Source organism: Meriones unguiculatus, chromosome 10 (genome assembly GCF_030254825.1).
Source record: "Meriones unguiculatus strain TT.TT164.6M chromosome 10, Bangor_MerUng_6.1, whole genome shotgun sequence".
NCBI lineage: Eukaryota > Metazoa > Chordata > Mammalia > Rodentia > Muridae > Meriones > Meriones unguiculatus.
Genome location: NC_083358.1, coordinates 71,144,237 through 71,164,902, shown reverse-complemented (window position 1 = coordinate 71,164,902; position 20,666 = coordinate 71,144,237). Strand labels below are relative to the sequence as shown.

At 42.2% G+C, this 20,666-nt stretch overlaps 1 protein-coding gene across 1 annotated transcript in view; it reads left to right on the top strand.

Moving 5' to 3' along the window:
• The first annotated feature begins 7,078 nt into the window (after window positions 1-7,078).
• Cenpe (centromere protein E) overlaps window positions 7,079-20,666 on the top strand; it is a 71,044-nt gene continuing 57,456 nt past the window's right edge. Inside the window, exons 1-8 of the mRNA XM_021653620.2 lie at window positions 7,079-7,198; window positions 8,719-8,810; window positions 15,266-15,355; window positions 15,502-15,620; window positions 16,291-16,410; window positions 17,285-17,366; window positions 17,539-17,606; window positions 17,687-17,752. Coding sequence (XP_021509295.1) covers window positions 7,143-7,198; window positions 8,719-8,810; window positions 15,266-15,355; window positions 15,502-15,620; window positions 16,291-16,410; window positions 17,285-17,366; window positions 17,539-17,606; window positions 17,687-17,752 — 693 coding nt within the window. The 5' untranslated portion in view covers window positions 7,079-7,142. The remainder of the gene's footprint in view (window positions 7,199-8,718; window positions 8,811-15,265; window positions 15,356-15,501; window positions 15,621-16,290; window positions 16,411-17,284; window positions 17,367-17,538; window positions 17,607-17,686; window positions 17,753-20,666) is intronic.

The window sequence follows — 20,666 nt, the reverse complement described above, 5'->3', positions numbered from 1 at the left end:
TATGGTGAAATGGTACAGAAAGTGTTGAAAAATACATGAGTTCTTTTACTATTGCTCTTTCATATAAAAAAAAAAAAACAAAAAAAACAAAACAAAACAAAACAAAAAAAAAAACTTCTATAGGCTTCCTCTCATCATGAGACTGAGATCCAAATATTTTATTATAGGATAGAAGACTCATAAGACCTGACTCTATCCACTCTCCATTATGCAAATTACTAAGCTCCAAGAATGCTACAGGCACATACATAGAGAACTCTAGCAAACCTTGGATCCTTTGACATACTTGTCTCCATCTAGAAACCTCTGTGCCTTCCCTTCCCTCATCGGATTCATTCTTACATAGTGCACAATCCCAAGCAAGCAGCCTCCTTAAATCTTTTTTATTTATTCTTCTCTTATACATTTCATCCCAACATCAATTACCCCCTTCCTCCACCCCTCCCAGTCCCTTCTCCCAACCTCCCCTCTCCCCGAGATTCACTCCTCTGTTTCTCTTCAGAGAAGAGTGGGCATTCCAGGGATATCAACTGAGCACAGCATAACAAGTTACAATAAGGCTAGGCACAAAGCTTCATATGAAGGCTGAATAAGGCAGCCCAGTAGGAGCAAAAGGCTCCCAAGACCAGGCAAAAGAGTCAGAGACACTCCCAACTCCCACTGTCAGTAGTCCCACAGAAACACTAAGCAAAACACCATAACATATGCAGAGGATCTAGGTTTGGCCCATACAGGCCCCCTGATTATCGCTTCAATCGCTATGAGCTGTAAAAGGAACTATAACTCACCTGTTTCCATTGTCATCTCAGAGGCTTACCGCCTCCTCTGCTAGCCTAGGCCTAGACCTGGAAGCTTCCCGCCTCCATACAATCTAACCTAGGCCTAGAATGTTCTCAGCCTCTGAGACTTACAGCTTAATAAGCTCACCCTTTCTTGTTCTTTCTGAGCTCGTAGCTGGCTTGTTCAATTCAGCTGTTCTGGTTCAAGCTCCTCTCCGAGTTAACTTATTCAATCTGGCTTCTCTCTCAGCCCCAGAATTGCTCTGCTTGGCTTTAAACTAACTCTGTTCTAAGCTCCTGGCTCATTCTTATTCTCTGGCTTATTTGGTCTTCACCTGAGTCTAGCTTGTTCTCCTCTCTCTCTCTGCAAACTGTCTCTCTATTACTGGCCCATAAAACTGTCTCCTCTCTCATTCTGTGTTGCTCCCTTAAGCAGCTTTCCTTTCCTCTCTGTTCTTGTGAGAGTTTGGTGTATTTTACTCTGTCAAATCATTCTCTAATTCTTTTTCTGCCGCTCAATTAGACATCACTTTCAAACATGGGTGTTTCCTTCTATAAACTAACTTTACCTTCGTTGCTTGGGATTAAAGGTGTGTACCACCATGACTGGACCTAAGCTTTTCTTTACCGGAAATTTGCTCTATACCAGGCTGGCCTTGAACTCAGATCTACTTGCCTCTGTCTCCTGGATTCAAGGCATGTTTGTATTCCAGCCGGATCACACAGACCTTTATTTATCTTTGGATGTGATCTCTTGCCAGAGTAGCCATGTTCTAAATTAAAATTCCTCACAGTGAGCCTCTATCAGCCCCACTTAGTTGATTCTGTGGGCATGTTCCCCTGGTGTCCCCAACCCTTCTGGCTCCTACTACTCTTCCTCCCCTTCTCATGCAGGATTCCCTGAGCTCCACCGAATCTTTGTCTGTGTTTTCAGCATCTGCTCCCATCAGTTGCTGGATCTTTCTTAAACATCCATTTAAAATGTCCCCTGTTGTTGAAAATAAAAGGGGCTATTAATTATTATTAATTATTATTGATAGTCTATAATTATCATGGCGGTTAATATCTAACCTGCTACTGTATCAATAAAAGACACAGACTACTGTTAGATTTTTACACTGGACACTGGACTGGGCAGATGCTTTCTAAACTGTCTTTTGTCTCCCACTCCCACATCACTTGTTATGCTCTAATCATTCCTATATGAGCTACTTCCTGTCCATAATCCCATAAAGTACTTGCACATGCTTTCCGCCTGGGTTGCTTTCTTCAGCCCCAGCTACGTTTTTCTCTCCATGCTAACCCACAGTTGCTGTGCTTCCCCTCTCCCCTTTTTACCGGCCCCCCCAATCTTCTGTCCTCCAAGTCCTCAAAGCTAGGGAGCGTGCCTACCTCACTTCTGCCCTGCCCATTAAGGTATTTTATTGAGGGATAATTTGGAGGTAAGGTTACAGAACACCACCTTGGTATGTTTGCCTGAGGGACTGGTCACAGAACAGTAAGAATCTTGGGGGGAAAGCAACTAATATCTGAATATAAAGCACCAGACCATCCCATAATAGTACCCCCTGGAGACTTCAGGGCTGCAGGGAGGATGACTTCTCACCGAAACAGCTCTAAAGATGGTGTCTGGTTGAAGAAGGCGTTCTGGGAAATCTGGGAAGCCTTCATTGGAGGATCAGCCTAAGAAAGGCTTTGACTTTGAGTTAAAAAAAAAAAAAAAAAAGGATAAAGATCTGAGTGGTTCCGAATAGAACATCCCTGAAGAAAAGACTCCAGTAATTGATAAAAATGGAAAGAAACGCCCTTCTGCAAGAATAGTTGGCAATGTGGAAGGTAAAGAATATGCCGGGGAGGGGGGGGGGGAAGAACAGACATGTATATCAAAGCATCTTTCAAAGTAGTAACCAGAACATCAAGCAAACGTGGAAAACACTAGAAGAGCAAACACAGAAGCTTAAAGGTTACTACTTGCAGCAGTTCCTAAGTGTGCTGTAGCAGCTGGACGTGGTTATGCAGAAATGTAAGGAACGGAGGATGTGCAGAAGAACAATGGTCATCTGCTTACTGGCACAAAGTGAACTTTAAGAAGAAATAGCTGGGCATTAATTCCTTTATGTACAACTAAGGCATGAGCTACATTGGCTAAATGATTATTCAGGGTCTGAGCAGTCTGCCCAGTATGACTCATGGCTAATGCCCTGGTGGTAGCTCCAACAGCCGTCAATGAGATGGTAGTAACAATGGTGGCTGTAGTTCCAAGATCCCTTTTCTGTCTGAAGAGAGTCATAGCGTGAGGGGCATCAATGGGCACAGGCACCCAGTGAGGCATGCGAGTAACCAGGGCATACCTAAATTTACTAGCATTCCAGCATTGGGCAAAAAAGTAAGTATCATTACCACAATTACTTGGCTCTATCTGGCTAATAATGAATAAAAATGGGGGATATAGACAAACAGGTGTGGGCTTATAGGAAATATTATGAGAAGCCTTAACCCCTCGTTGGAACATCCTGTGTCAGTTCTAGAACTAGCAGTGGTGGTGTCCGAGGTCTGAGTAGGTTCAGGAGACCATTGCCCCCAGGGGCGAGACATGCTCCATGCCAATTGACTAACTCCATGTTTTCCTCCAATTTTGAAAGTCATTTAAGGTTCTTAAATTAATTAATGCTCAACTAAAAGGAAGCTTGATGGTGTTCAATCAGAGGATTGACCTCTTGCAGGAGCAAATAGATACCCTATGGCAAATCACTCAACCTGGCTGTCAATGAAAGTATGCTGGACTTTGTGTCACTAGCATACAACATGAGAATTTTTCCTGTGCTGCAAATCTGTCTAAACAATTGTCGAGCTATATTTTAGGTAATTGGACTGGAGAATTCGATACTACGATGGAGCAGCTGAGAGTGGCCATTGTCACAGTAAATTCTACCGGAGTGGACGCAGGACTAGCCACAGGATTATCAACATGGATTGCTGCAGCCATGAATCATCTGAAGGAATGGCCGGGCATGGGAGTGTTAGCAGGCCTTCTGGTGTTGGTCTCCTTGGTTTGCCTGTGGTATATATGCAAGATTAGAGTCTCACAATAGTGTGATGCAGCCATGATCATTCAGGCCTTTACAGCCATTGAAGCAGGACATTCTCCCCAAGCATGGTTGGCTACCATAAAAAGCTAAAATGATACGCTCAGGATGCGAGGCTAAGCACTGCACTCAGGGTCAGCCGCTTTGGACCCAGAGAAGAGCATGTCTGATTGCATGTGGGTTGATGCCCCAGGTCCCGCCTCTGAGAAAAAGGTATCGGACGGGTCTGATGCTCTTTGGGTGGATGACACCTAAATGAACATCGGTACAAAGTCCCAATTTATTTCTAATATCAGAGATCAGACCTCTACTCTTGCCTGATGCGTCTAAAACAAAAAGGGGGAACTGTAGAGAGCTGCGGAATGCTATGCCTTAAAGATGGAGCTGGTTTCCGCCTTCCACCTTCCCGATGGTGAGTGCTCTCTGTCACGAACAACTCCACATTTGGCTAAGGCCGAGGATCTGGCTTGCTTCCATGTATGTGGACCTATCTGCATTGCCCCCGTGGCACGCCTGGGTTGGCTACCCAGAGGCTATTTAAGCTGTGGGCTGGCTTTCCCCGGGGTCCGAGGATTGTTCAATGTTCCTGAATAAACTGCATTGAAAAAAAAAAAAAAAAAAAGAATAAAAAAAATAAATAAATAAAATAAAATACATATAAAAATAAAAAAAAAGAAGAAATAGCTGTGTCGTAAAAGAAGTAATGAGGAAAACCGTGAGTTCTACTTCAAACGGCAAAGGTATACATAAAAGGAAGCACTGGAATGCTTTATTTGCTTAATTTTTTTTTTTTCTAATAGTTTCTCTGTGCAGCCCTGGCTGTCCTGGAACTCACTCTGTAGACCAGGCTGGCCTTGAACTCACAGAGTTCACCTGCCCCAGCCTTCCCAAGTGCTGGGAGTACAGGCGTGCCCCACCAATACCAGGCAAATTGCTAAAATTTCTATAACACTTAACCAAAAATTAAACTCCTTTCATAAGCAGCAACAGAGAGATAGCAAATGTTCAAATGTCTCTTCTGTCCTTGTTATTCATATAACTCTTTAAAGAAAGAACTTGGACCTATGCATCCTGATACAATTACTACATTAACTAAGAGCCTGTCCTTGGAGTAAGCATTCTAGTTTAAACTACAATATCTGAAATTGTTCACTTGTTCAAGTGCAAATCCTGTGTTCCCGTTAACATCTCAGTAAATCCAAATGGCTGTGTGAGTAGCAGCTATTCCAATGTATCAAGCTTTCAGCCCTTCAGTTACAATAATGAGTTTTTCTCTCCACCCTTATATCAATAAAGATGATTTTTAAAATACAATGGTTCCTTTTCTAACCATGTTGTTTTACTATTTATTATGTACTGCTGGCCTCTTCCACAAGAATGTATTTTGTGAGAAGCTTACACACTCTCTGTGTCTCTCTCTGTCTCTCTCTCTGACCTAATTTTTGTTCTCTGTACCCTGAGAGAGACAGCAATATTTGTGCTCATTACCTCTCCTAAGAGAATAATAGCCCCATGACCACTTGTGCTATGTCTATTTTAGTCATGCTTGTGTTTTCTAATCCCAGAAACAAAAATCCAACATAAACTAGTTTCTCAATATATATATATAATATTCATATACATATTCTCAATGAGTACATATATATTATACTATATATTTGTATATATATATATTTGCACTGTTAGGGATTGAACATAATGATGCAGGATCCTCAGCTCCAGCCCCCTTTTCAGGTTTTATTTTGAGACTGACTAAAATGCCCATGTTGGCCTTGAACCATCAAGCAACACCTCTTTTTCCATTAGCGTGTGTTAATTGTACAAGCGATTCGTTTTGTTATGACATTTTCATACCTGCCTATTATGTCCTTCTATCAAATCCACTTCCTCAGTTACCCTCTTAGTCCCTCCTTTTTTCCTTCTAATGAATATCTCTTAATGAACAGCTTTGGTAAGTGAGATAACAGTTTGATAAGGACCCAGAGCATGTAATGGAATATAGTCAATCTTCAGTAAACGCTGCCTGCTACGTAACGATAGCTAAGACTGTGACAACAATCATAAGCACAGCTATGAAGCTCACCTTACGCTCTGAAAAATCCCTTCTTTCTCTCTGAGCCTTTAATTGCATAACCATTCTTCCCCTCCATAGGCTCCTTCCCTTCATCTAAGTCATATTTTCCCACTTAAAAAAAAAAAAAAAGCTAAAACAGGGCAGAGAAAATGGTTCAGTGAGTAAAGCCACTTGCTGCCAAGTCTGACCACCTGGGTTGGATGCCTGCTACCCACATGGTAGAAGGAAAGGGACTTCCCCAGGTCAATCTTCTGCTGTGCTTGTTTGCCTCCCTAAGGCTGAAGGGTAAGACCTGGTTGCTGAAGACACCACATACCTCAGATTTGTCAGGACTTGGAAAATCCCAGCTGGTTCTGACCTGGAAGCCTCCTCCCTAAGGTCTAGCTTTATTATTTTAGGAGTCTCTTGGACTACCTTGACCAACAACGTGAAATGGGTTATCGCTTGCCTAATACTGAGATTTTCTTAGCTAGCCTATGCTCTGTTGTGGAGCACTGTCAGCTCAACACAATGATTCTCTTCCCTAAGTCAGGCTTTTGGAGCTCATAGTCAAGGGAAACGAAAGTTAAAGAAAGAAAACAAAAAACGTATTGATGCAGTTCCAGAAGAGAACAAAAATCATCCTTTCCTGAAAGGACAGTGAGTTCTCACTGGTGGCTTTAAAACAAAACAAGAGCTTTTTTTTTTTTTTTTTTTGGCTCGTTGGTTGGTTAGTTTGGTTTCTTTGGTTTGGTTTGGTTTGGTTGGTTGGGTTTTCGAGACAGGATTTCTCTGCGTAGCCTTGGCTGACACAGGCTCGCCTATGTAGACCAGGCCGGCCTTGAACTCACGGAGATCCGCCTGCCTCAGTCTCCAGAATGCAGGGATTCCAGGCGTGCGCCACCTCGCCCGGCTTGGTGTCTACCTTTTATAGACTGTAATTCTTTGGCTCTGCACACTGCCAGCTCTCTGGCGGTGGGTAGGGAGGAGGCTGGCATTCCGAGCCTTCCCTGGAGCTGTGGCCACGCCCCTCCCTCCCCTTCACCGCTGCCCCCCCCACGCTCCGCGCTGCCGTGGACTGCCCCGTGACGTCATGACGCTTCGCGGCCCAATCAGCGGCGACGCCGAGGACATTTTAAACTTAAAGGCGGGGCGGCGCAGGGCCCTGGTGGGCGCCGTTGGGCTTCCTGGCTGCGTTGGGTTTTCCTGGGTGCAGCGAGCGGGATGGCGGAGGAGGCGGCGGTGGCCGTGTGCGTGCGGGTGCGGCCGCTCAACAGCAGGTAGGCGGCAGCCGGGTGGCAGCGCTGCCCCCTCGGCTGCGGACCGGGTCCCCTGACGCCCGGGAGCAGGACTCGCTGTTTCCCCGACCCTGCCGTCCTCGTCTGGTGCACGGGAACAGAAAAGGTTCAGAAGTGGAGAAGGGTTGCGAATGCCAGAAAGAAAAGGCAGGGAGGAGGAAATGAAGGCTGCTGGGCTTGCTAGCTAGCGTCCGGCCGGCCTTCAGCTAGAGATGCCGAATCCTTTCTCTTGCTGGATGCGAAATTGGTATTGAACCGCAGGTCAATAGGTGAGATTCCCAAAACTGGGAATTTCATGCACTTAAGTCCCTTCCCCAACTTGGGGAAAGTTGTCTTCCTTGTTAGCTTTAGCTGTCAGCTTGACAGCCCAGCGTCCGTCATCTGAGGGAGTCTCAGGTGGAGGATTACCTCGATGAGATTGGCCTGTGGGCATGTCCTGGTGGCCTTTTCTTGTTTATACCGACTTCCTTCGGTGCTGGAAGTGTAAGCTGATATAAACGTTTTCCTCTCCGACTTGCTCTTGGTCAGAATGATTTATCACAGCAACAGAAAGCAAACTGGAACAGCACCTACAGAAACAAGCCATTCCAGTGCACCGTGAAAAAGTATGGAGAATGCTGGAAGAGCCCATTGGGTCTTCAGAGACGGGACAGATTGGTTGGGGCATCTGGTGTCAGGAAAATCCAGACATTCCCCACGAATGAAAGAATGGGTGGTTACTTGATGGATGGGTCAGAGACCCAACTTACAGATTGCTTGACTGATGCGGTGCCTGGTCCGTATAGGAATTTAGAGGAAGGTGGCACTGAGGAGATTTGCGGAGGCTGGCACACACAGAATCCCCGCAGAAGCAGGTCTATCTCTGGCTTGTAGACCAGCCTAGGCTAAGTAGTGAGACACTGTCTCAAAAAAAACCCAAAAACTATGAATATAACATAATCATATTACTTAAAACTTAATGAAAACTTCATGTTGCAAGAGGTATATACACACACATATACATATATATACTTTTTGTTTGTTTTGAGACAGGGTTTCACTGTGTAGCCCTGGCTGTACTGGAACTCACTGTAGACCAGGCTCACCTCCAACTCACAGAGATCTGCCTGCCTCTGCCTCCCTAGTACTGGGATTAAAGGCGTGTGTCACCACCACCCAGATTTTTGTAACTTTATTGCAAAGGTTCTCAGGCATGAATTTTGTGCAGAGCCGTGTCATATGTGAGGAGTCAGGCTCCCCCTAGAAAAGGATCCTAACAGAGCCGCTCTTGGAACTGCCTCTCCCATGCTGGTACCTGGAGTGAAGGGCTTCCCTAGGGAACGGGAAGCTCTTTGAGCTTCAATTCAGAGAGCCGAGTCCTCACCCTTCAAAGTAGACTCTGTGTTATTGCCGTGTTTTAAGATAATTCTTCAGCACATGAAATGCTCTAAGTTATCCTTCCCGTGATGTGACCTCCGGGATTCACTTACATTGTTCTGAAGTGTGCTGCTCTATTCCTCCAGAGAAGAAGAACTTGGAGAAGACACCCACATTTACTGGAAAACTGACAACAACGCTATCTATCAGACTGATGGGGGTAGATCCTTCAATTTTGGTAAGTTTATGATGGCATCGAAAGTTAGCTCCTAGCCAGGCAGTGGTGGCCTCCACTCCTCTGAAGACAGGGGGACCAGGGGCTTAAGGCCAACCTGAACAGCAAAAAGTACTCTGAGCCATTTTCCCAGACCCTAGGTTGTCATCTCATATTAAAACTAGGAAGACATCATTTGGAGCAGAGAAGTATAGGAAATAAAACGATTCCTAGCAAACAACTGTCCTTCCCGAGCCCAGGGTCCACTTCTTCCCTTCTGGGCATCCAGGCACCAGTACCTTCAGGCGCTGGACTCAAGAATGTAGCTTGGCAGGTGGGTCTGCAGGATCTTGATTGAGAGTAGTGAGCCTCTTGCAGGCCTGTTTCTCCAGTCGCACAGTCCTCGTTCCCCACAGACAACCATCTCATAATATTAGTATCTTTTTTTTTTTTAAGGCAAAACTGTTTGAAAGATTACAAAACCAAGATTAAAGGCTCCCCAGGCATGTCGACTCTATAGGTTTTTCTTGGAGGATGTTCTTGTGCATTTCTGTGCCCAGAGATCTGGTTGCAGTCCAACGTTGGTTTTGGTGTTTCGGTGAAGAATCTCCTGTCTCAGGCTATATTTAAAATTATTCTCCATCTCTGATTGGTTAGTAAAGGCTGAACAGGCAATAGTGTGGTTTTCAGATTTGATGGCAAAATGAAGCACAATTTGATACGGTTTTCTTTCTCTTTTTTTTTTTTTTGGTCCTTTATCTCATTACTTTGTTTATTCAGTTTGGATCTTGATAACAGGCCCCTTCTCTCCTTTCCTCCCAGCCTCATCTTCATGCCACCCTCTTCCTATTCCTTCCTTCCCTTCTCAGAGAAGGGAGAAAAAGCTGCACATCCGCTACATATGTGTAGGGGCCCTAGGTCCAGCCCATGCTTGCCCTTTGGTTGATGGTTCAGTCTCTGTGAGCCTCCATGGGCCAAGGTTAGTTAACGCTGTAGGTTTTCTTATGATGTCCTTGACCCCTTAGACTCCCTCAACCCTTCCTCCCGCTCTTCCACAAGACTCCCTGAGCTCCGCCGATCATTTGGCTGTGGGTCTCTGCATCTGTTTCCAGTAGCTGCTGGATGAAGCCTCTCAGAAGACAGTTATGCTAGGCTGCTGTCTGTGGGCATAGCAGAGTATCATTAATAGTGTCAAGAGTTGGCTCTCTCCTGTGGTGTGGGTCTCAAGTTTGACCAGTCATTGGTTGGCCATTCCCTTAATCTCTGCTCCATCTTTATCCTTGCATGTGTTACAGGCAGGACAAATATTGGGTGGAAGATTTTGTGCGTGGGTTGGTGTCTCCCCTCCCTCCACAGGGAGTCCTACCTGGCTACAGGAGGTGGCCACTGCAGGCTGCGTATCTCCCTGTGCTAGGAGTCTCAGCTAAGGGACATCTCCAAGACTCCTGGGAGCTTCCCCTGTCCCGGAGATGCCCCCACCCCACCGATTTCCATTCTCTGAGACACCCCCCCATCTGATCCCACCCCCATTCTCCTCCCCACCCTCTCGCACCCAATTCCTGACCTCCATCCACTTCTGGTATCTCATTTTATTTCCCCTGAGTGAGATTCAAGCTTCCTCCCTTGGGCCCTCCATGTTACTTAGCTTCTTTGGGTCTATGGATTGTGGCATCATTATCCTGTACTCTATGGCTAATATCCACTTCTGGGTGACTGCATACCATGCCTGTCTTTCTGGGTCTGGGTTACCTCACTCAGCATGATCTTTTCTAGTTCCATTCATTTGCCTAAAAATTTCATAATGTCCTTGTTTTTAATAGCTGAGTAGTATTCCACTGTGTAAATGTACAACATTTTCTTTATCCATTCTTCAGTTGGGTAACATCTATATTGTTTGTAGTTTCTGGCTATTACAAATAAGGCTGCTGTGAACATAACTGAGCAAGTGTCCTTGTGGTATGGCGTATCTTTTTGGGTATATTCCCAGGAGTGGAATAGTTCAGACTTGAGGTAGAACTATTTCCGATTTTCTGAGAAAACACCAACCTGATTTCCACAGTGGTTATACAAGTTTGCACTCCCACCTGCAGTGGAGAAGTGTTCTCCTTGCTCCACATCCTTGCCAGCAAGCACTGTCACTTGAGTTTTTGATCTTAATCATGCTGATGAATGTAAGATGGAATCTCAGAGTCGTTTTGATTTGCGTTTCCCTGATGACCAAGGATGTTGAACATTTCTTTAACTGCTTCTCGGCCATTACAGATTCCTCTGTTGAGAATTCTCTGTTTAGCTCTGTTTGCCCCATTTTTTAATTGGATTGTTTAGGTTGTTGGTGTTTAATTTCTTGAGTTCTTTATATATTTTGGGTATTAGCCTTCTGTCAGATATGTTGGAGTTGGTGAAAAATCTTTTTCCATTCTGTATACTGCCATTTTATCTTATTATGGGGTCCTTTGCCTTACAGAAGCTTTTCAGTTTCATGAGGTCCCATTTATTAATTGTTGATCTTAGTGCCTGAGCTTGTTGGTGTTCTGTTCAGGAAGTTTTCTCCTGTACCAATGCATTCAAGGCTCTTTCTCACTTTCTCTTCTATTAGATTTAGTATGTCTGGTTTTATGTTGAGATCTTCGATCCACTTGAACTTGTTTTGTTCAGGGTGATAAATATAGATCTATTTGCATTCTTCTACGTGAAGACATCCAGTTAGACCAGCACCATTTGTTGAAGATGCTTTCTTTTTCCATTGTATGGTTTTGGCTTCTTTGTCAAAAATCAAGTGTCCAAAGGTGCGTGGGCTTATTTCTAGGTCTTTGATTCAATTCTATTGATCAACTTGTCAGTTTTTATGCCCATACCATGCAGTTTTTATTACTATTGCTCTGCTGTGTGTTTGTTTGTTTAGGCTTTTTTTTTTTTTTTTTTTTTTTTTTAGTTAATTTGTATCCAGCTACTTTGCTGAAGGTGTTTATCAGCTGTAGAAGTTCTCTGGTAGAATTTTTTTGGAGGTTACTTTCGTATACGTAGTCATAGTCGTATCTGTGACTAGCAATACTTTGACTTCTTCCTTTCCAATTTGTATCCCTTTGATCTTTTTAGTTTTTTTAATGCTCTAGCTAGAACATCAAGTACTATATTGAATCTACATATGGAGAGAGTGGGCAGCCTTGTCCCTGATTTTAGTGAAATTGCTTTAATTTTCTCTCCATTTAATTTGATGTTGGCTATTGGCTTATTGTATATTGCCTTTATTGTATTTAGTTATATTTTTGTATCTCTGCTCTCTCCAAGACTTTTAACATAAAGGAGAGTTGTATCTTGTTAAAAGCTTTGTCAGCATCTAATGAGATGATCATGTGGGGTTTGTTTGTTTGTTTGTTTTGTTGTTGTTTTTCAGCTTGTCTATATGGTGGATTACATTGATGGATTTTCATTTGTTGAACAACCCCTGTATCCCTGGAATAAAGCCTGTTTGATTGTGGTAGATGATGGTTTTGATGTGTTCTTGAATTTAGTTTACGAGTATTTTATTATTTTTACATCAGCATTCATAAGGGAAATTAGCCTGAAATTCTCTTTTTTGTTGAATCTTTATGTGGTTTAGGCTTTATTCTTGAATTTCTGAAAGTGTCCTTCCCTATCTCTTTTAATTAATTTTAGTTTAAAGTCTATTTTACTAGATATTAGAATGGCTAGACCAGCTGTCTTCTTTGGTCTGTTGGCATGGAAAACCTTTTTCCAGCCCTTTTTATTCTGAGGTAGTGTCTATCATTGTTTTTGAGGTGTGTTTCTAGTATGCAGCAGAATGATGGATCCTGTTTTCACATTCTCTTAGCCTCTGTCTTATTGGGGAGTTGAGTCCATTGATGTTGAGAGATATTAATGACCAATGACTGTTTATTTTTGTTATTTTGATGGTGGTGGTGGTAGACTCTGTGTGTGTGTGTGTGTGTGTGTGTGTGTGTGCGTGCACCACACATACACAGTCATGTGCACTTCCCTTTTGGTTTTGCTGATGTGGGATTATTTATTTTCTATGCTTTCCTGAGTGTAGTTAGCCTCCTTGGGTTGGTGTTTTCCTTCTAGTATCTTCTGTAGGGCTGGATTTGTGGACGGATTGTGTTTAAATTTGGTTTTTGTCATGGAATATCTTGCTTTCCCCACCTATGGAGATTAAAATTTTTGTTCGGTGTAGTAGGCTGGGCTGACATCTGTGGTCTCTTAGTGTCTGCAATATATCTGCCTAGGGCCTTCTGGCTTTTAGAGTCTCTGTTGAGAAGTTAGGTGTAATTCTAATAGGTCTGCCTTTATATGTAACTTTGCCTTTTCCTCTTGTGACTTTTAATATTCTTTATTTGTTTTGTACAATTAGTGTTTTGATTATTATGTGGCAGGAGGATTTTCCTTTCTGGTCCAATCTATTTGGTGTTCTGTAAGCTTCTATGTTTGTTTAGGCATCTCCTTCTTTAGGTTGAGGAATTTTTCTTCTATGATTTTGTTTAAAATATTTTCTGGGCCTTGTCGCTAGGAGTCTTCTTCTTAGGTTTGGTCTTTTTATTGTGTCCCAGATTTCCTGGATGTTTTGTGTCAAGAACTTTTTTGATTTAACATTTTTTTTTTTTGACCAATGTATCAATTTCTTTAATCATTATCTTCTACACTTGAGATTCTCTTCCATCTTTTGTATTCTGTTAGTGATACTTGCGTCTGTAGTTTCTGTTCTCTTTCCTGGGTTTTCCATCTCCAAGAGTCCCTTAGTTTGTGTTTTCTTTATTGTTTCTATTTCCATTTCCAGGTCTTGAACAGTTTTAATCATTTCCTTTACCTGTTTGATTGTGTTTTCCTGTTTCTTTAAGGGGTTTATTCATTTCCTCTTTAAAGGCCTCTATTGTCTTTATAAGATTGGGATTTAAGGTCATCTTCTTGTGCTTTGGCTGTGTTAAGATATCCAGGACCTGGTATAGTAGAATCACTGCTGGTGGTGCCCTATTACCCTGGCTTTTGTTCATTGTATTTTTATGCTGGCCTATAGCCATCTGGTTGTTCCTGGTATTAGCGGGATGATCAGGGAGGCAGGCAGAGCCTTGGATCTGACAATGGAGCTCAGGAAACAGCCTGCTGCTCATCTCTACTGGCTGTGCCTCAGATAGTCCTGAATGTTCCTTGGGTCCTGCAAGCCTCCTCAGGGAAGGAGGCAGAGCCATAGTCCTGACGATCCCAGCTTAGTGTTTTAAAGCTTATTAATAAATGTAATAGGTCTCTGTGTCATCATTTGGAAGCTATAATGATGCAAAAAAAAAAGACCCAGGCAATTACTTCTACATTTTTTTTGGTGTTCCTATATGCATATAGAAGATTTGAACTCATCTACTGCCTGGGGTTGATGGTTTTAAAATAAAAAAAGTCTACCAACTCTACTTAATCTGAAATTCTGACTGCACAGCCTCTATATGGTACTTGGTTTTCCCATTTTACCTATAGAATAACTGTGTGGTTATGATATAAGCTGAATGAACAATTGAGTTTCTTTGCCAACATATTTTTCTATTTTAAAAACCTGCCCCCTATGAACTTTTTCATCATGGAAAGTGTCACGTTTTTTTCAGTTTACTAAAAAGCAAAAGAATCAGATTCTAGAATGGCAAATTTATTGGTGCAGATACCTAAATTTAGTGGGCAGGTAATTGTTTCCTGTAACATTTTTTGGTTAGGAGTTTTCCTGATTCAGCTTGAGCTAGGCTATTAAAAGACAAGATATGTTAAAAAACAAAATTTTTCAAAAATTAATAACCTCTCACATTTCCTAAGTACTAATATGCTCACAATAATTCTATAAAGACGATAATGTACCTGTCTTACACAGTAGAGGCAGGGAGCCAACATTTAGAGGGTCTATCTTCGTTAGCCTTTTATTGCTGTGAAGAGACACCACGAAAAAGGCAACTCTTAAAGTAGAAACCATTTAATTGTGGCTGGCATAGTTTCAGAGGTTTAGTCCATTATCATCATGTCATCAGCATGGCAGCCTGAAGGCAGACATGGTGCTGGAGGTGCCTGGAGTTCTGCATCCTGATTGGAAGGCAGCAATTCCACATTGGGCGGAGCTTAAGCACAGGATGCCCTCCAATAAGGCCACACCTCCTAAGAGGGCCATTCCTGTGGGCTGCATTCAGACACATGAGTCCATGGGGACCATACCTATTCAAACCACCACAGAGTATAATCAGAATTGGTACTAACAGACTCTAGACCCCACCTGCAGCCTTTGAAAATACATAGGGCTGTTGACAGGTGTGTTTTTTCTATGTGAAGACCATTGCATTTTCCCTTTGAGAAGAGTGTTTTCCAAAAAGACAAAAACTAAAGAAATATTGTCCTACAAGTTCACCATTCTAGATCCTGACAGTTTATGTCTTTGTGTAATTATTAATTCTTTGAAAATGAAGTTAATAAGTTTGATTGCATTCCTGTGTTCTTTTTAGATCGTGTCTTTCATAGTAATGAAACCACTGTAAACGTGTATGAAGAAATCGCAGTACCAATCATCAATTCTGCCATACAAGGCTACAATGGTTTGTATTCACTTCGTGTTTCAGAAGCATCTTAGGCCTTCAATATCCATTCCATAAGTATTAATAGTTTTACTTACTATGGGTTTTCTTTTTAATTTTTACAATTGTATTCCTTATTTATCTATTTATTTTGCTTGTTTTTACAGGTACTATATTTGCGTATGGGCAAACTGCATCAGGGAAAACACATACTATGATGGGTTCTGAAGACTGTTTGGGAGTTATACCCAGGGCCATTCATGACATTTTCCAAAGGATTAAGAAGGTAATAACAGTCTTCCCAGCACACGGAGGTGAAGTAGTGTCAGCTGAGTAGCAACTGGTGTTTTCCTCTCATAACAAAAGGGAAAAGGAGCTTCACACTCATCTCCTGATTTTCATGGGAAAAGGAGAAAGGCATAGCACTAGTTCACACACTTTAAAGAACCTGAAGTTTTATGATCTTTGATCTTTTTTCCCCACTGAGCCCTGACACAGTATAATTTCCAACAAAAAGTAGACTAAGCAGTAGGAGATCCTATCAGAAGGGTTAGTTCCACATTAGCCTTGTTTAGTAAGTAGTGACTCTTAAGGAACAATAAAAAGTAGATGTTAGTTAGAGAGACGGAAAGCAGCAGGCAGAATCTACAGACTAGTTGGCTTAGGTTGGTTTTAGATGCACATTTTCATTAAGGTAGAAGCATCTGTTGTTGGGGCTTTTGTTTTGTTTTGTTTTGTTTTGTCTAGACAATTAAACTAGGTGCTTTGTTTTTCACTGGAACAGTTTTCATTGTTTCTGAAATACTGCTTTTGTAGTTATTATCAACATGCACCTATGGGTTCTGTTGGCTTTACGGATAACGTTTTCTTGGTCTCTTTACTCTCAGTGTGTGTCTTGCGGTGTTGGTTTATAAATGGGTGCTTTCTCATGTTTCACACATGCTGTTTTCTCCTAGTTTCCTGAGAGAGAATTTCTCCTACGGGTGTCTTACATGGAGATCTACAATGAAACCATTACAGACTTACTTTGTAATGCCCAAAAAATGAAACCTTTGATAATTCGGGAAGACATCAATGTGAGTGAAAGAACTGGGTGACTTCACTGGGTCAGCACAAGAATGAGCTTATCAGCGGTCACTCAGGGCAGGAGGTGGCGTGGGGTGGGGGCCATACACACTGCTGGAGTGTCTGCTACAGGGAGAGGAGTCCTGGCCTTCTCTTGTGGATCCAGTAGCCACACAGATGTCCCTAATTAACCAAATGAGTCACCAAACTAAAAGTCACTTTGGGGACAGCCCTGGGACCAATGATAGAGGTTGATAGTGATGTGAGGGAAATAAGACAGTCAGAGTGGTGGGGGTGAGAGTAATCCAGTTATATATATGAAACGACCATATAACAATAGTATGAATTTATTAAAAACTTAATGAATTAAGGTGACTAAGGGCATTAAGTGTAGTTGATACAGAAAGTATAAGCTTTAAAATAGGTTCTGTTCCAAATGTCTGTTCTAAGCGTGTGAAAGTACACTGAGTTGGTCTGGTTAATTTTGGTGTGTAATGTTTTAAGAAAGTTTATAACGGGCCTGGAGAGGTGGCTCAGAGATTAAGAGCACTAGCTGCTCTTTCAAAGGTTCTGAGTTCAATTCCCAGCAACCACATGGTGGCTCAAAACCATCTATAATAAGGTTTGGTGCTCTCTTCTGGTGTGCAGGTGTTATATGTAGGCAGAACACTGTATACATAATAAATAAATTTTAAAACAAAGAAAGTTTATAACGTAAAAAAAATTTTGTGTGTTTAGTATTACCAGAAAATCGTGAATAAGTTGGGGTTTTTTTTCTACAGAATAATGGTTCCATTTTTTTTACTTTCCCAAACTCTCCAGTACATTGTAACTTTGAATGCAAACTTTCTTTCTCTAATCTTTTTATAATTAAACTGTTTTCAGAGGAATGTTTATGTTGCTGATCTCACAGAAGAAGTGGTTTATACAGCAGAAATGGCTTTGAAATGGATCACAACGGGAGAAAGTAAGACTACTGTATTTTTAAATGCATATTCAAACTATCAAGTCACATATTTTATTGAACTAAAACAAGATAGGCTTCAAGTTTGACCTGTTTACATTGAGCTAAAGTAAAATCTGATGTTTTTGCTTGGCTTTAAATTAATATACGTAATTGATGTAACTCATTTTTACAGAGAACAGACATTATGGAATAACCAAAATGAACCAAAGAAGCAGTCGTTCCCATACGATTTTTAGGATGGTGCGTAAGTGTTTCTCCCTATATTTGGTCTTTCCAAAGAAGAATTTATTCATTTTTGACAAGCTACATTTTCTGTCCAGATTTTGGAAAGCAGGGAGAAAGGTGAATCTTCCAATTGTGATGGATCTATCAAGGTGTCTCATCTGGTGAGTATTTATAAACCATAGCTTTCAATGTGGGCCCAGAAAAATCAGCTATCAGATGATGACTTTAGTAAGGCCTGTGTACTAAGTAGGGCGAAAAGGCCAGTGGTTGGCAGTCTAAGGCCATGGGAGTAGCCTTGGGCTGCTAGCAGATGGGCTGCTGTAAGGGTCGGAGCGCCTTTGCCCCTGTTTGTGATGACTACAGAGCTGCAGGGCTGAGTCTCCTCCCAGCCACCAACAAAGCCAGAGCCTTGTTTCTCTTACCGGAGGAGAGCTGATCTTGGAGTTTGGTTATTGTTTCTTAAATCCCAGCCAATGTAATTTAGAATTGTATGATAAAATAAAAACAGGTAGAATGGTTAAAACATAAATCTTTATTGCTTGTTTGTAACTGAGAAAGCATGTTTATAAACGGTGGGAATTTTGTGCTGTATTTATTTGTCTAGCCTTAGGGCCTTGTGCATGGTAGGCAGTATTCTACCACTGAAATCCTCCCCCACTCCAGCTTCTGGCCCATGAGCAGTATTTTAGACTATAAATCTCTTAAACAGAGAAGGGGTATCACCTTCATCTTTTAGAACCAACACCTTGCACAGCCTATGCTTATTCCACATTCACTGAATATGACATTATGCAAACAGTGCTTTTTGCCACATCAGTAAACTCCCATTTATCTTCTTTTTTATTATCAGGGTATCAACCGTGTAGCCCAGGAAGGCTTTAAAGTCATAAAATTCTTCTGCCTCATCCTCTCAAATGTTGAGATTATAGACATGCACTACCAAGCTCTGAGAAAGCAGATGACAAAACATCTGGTCCTAACCTCACCTTATTTTGCTGAAAACATGTATGATTTGTTTTAATAGATTTTAATACTTTAACTTAATAACCAAACCTCTACCTAACCTGTGTTTTGTATTCCAATCCTGACTTGTGATATTTCGGTATGATTTTAGTATTTCTCCTGGTTTTAATACTCTTAACCTGTTGATCTTGCTTGTTCTTTGCTGCTTTGTCATGTGTGTGGTTTAGGGTACTGCCTGGGCCAGCCTGTGAGCCTGTCTCCCTCTGGGAGAGAAGTGTTTCTTCTTGGAGTCATCCCCTTGATCTTTGGTGGCTGTTTTCTGATTGTCTTCTGGCCTTGGGGAACGTAACTCCAGCATCGCTCAGCTCTGCCTGTCAGTATTGTCTTTTCCTTGCTGTCTGTCAAAATTGGAGGGTTCTGTGGCTTTTCAAGTTCTATGTTGATGAACTTGAAAGCTTTATTTCAGTGAAGGTTTCTTGGGTCTAATCTGTCTTCCTTTCTCATCAAGATTTCTGAATTAACGTGGACTGCCCGTATTGGAATTCTCAGTGTATCCACAGCCTGTCCTTTTTCCACAGTTAAGTGTTCTTTGTAATTTTTTCCCGGAAAAAAGCAGCATCCTACACAAAGGGAGGAGATCTAAATCCAGCTCTGCTCTACTGTCGCTCCCTTTGTATAGTTGTCCCGTTTTTACTAATTTCATCTCGGTACATTTCTGTGTATATTACACTCGTCTAGATTACTATGTGTGTTAATTCACTGCAGGGGTCCAGCACCTGGCCTCTGTGACTCCAGTCCCCCTTTCTTCAGCGCATCACAGATTGCTAAGAACACTACATACTGTTCTGTTAGGTCCCTTCACTGGATAAGAGCTAGCCACTCTTAACTGATCTCACTTAACTTCCTTCCAAGACCCTACGAGCTCCAATCTCAAAGTGCCTTTGAATACAACATTCATTTCCACTCTAATTATGCCCTCACACTGCCCTCATTTCCACTCTTCCATGTATTTCATATCTAAATAATCTGTAGTGGGCACTGCAAGAGGAAAACTAGGAAGAGTATTGAGCTAGGTCCTAAGAACAGGAGTACATAATTACTTATAAAGCCTTGAAAATCACCACAGAGAAAAGGAGCTTTTCTTTTAGGGCATTCAGAAAAATAGTCTTTTCTACATTGTGAGCATAGTGCTGGGCCCTGAGACTGAGAAAATAAAGATGACTTTTCCTCTGCCACTTTGTCACAAGTCTTTTGTACTTCTGTTGTCCTAGGCCAGACTGCGCCCATCACATCTGCGCTCCCGTGTCTGCCCTGGGCATCTACTGCAGCTCTTGGTGCCTCTTCATTCATTCTGCATGCAGAGCCACTCTTGTTCCTTTAGGAAGTTGAGTCACTCTGTATTACTCTCAGGCATAAGGCTTTGTAGCAGTTTCTCTTGCACTTAGGGAATCCCATGTTCTTTCTTAGTCTTGCTCACAGATGCCCCTGCCTATGACAATCGACAATCGTCACTTCAGGTCACTGGTGGTGCCACAGTGTCCTTTCTTGGGTTTGGCAGATATTTCGTTTGGCTTGTTAGGACAGGCCGGCCTAGAACTCTGCATAGTCTGGGCTAGCTTGAACCTCATTCAGGAAGAAACTCAAAGCACTCCTCCTGCCTTTACTGCCCACAGATGAGTGGCTAGATCCTTTCTGGGTTATTAATGAACTCTCTGAAGGGTCTGCTTTGTGAACCACTATGCTGACCTTTATATACAGTACTATATCTGTTAAAATCTGTAGAACTGACTCCCTCTTCTCTGTCATTCACATCCAGGCCTAAAGAGCAGGCCTTCCCCTGCCACCTATTCCAGAGAACAGATTGTGTCCCACCGCTTTGCCCCTCTCCAGCTGCCTGTTTAAATCTTCTCTTGTATTTATGTATCCCCCTCCCCTCTTCTCACAGACCTCCTCTGTAGAATGTAAGGTTTGTAAGAGCAGAGCTTATTCCCATGGCTCCCTGCTGTTGCTCCAGCACCCCCTGCCCAGAGTGTAACAGATGCACTTTTTCAGTGTTACTTATGAAATGAAAGGGAGGCCAATGCTTTAAAGATGCTGTCATGCAGTGTATGT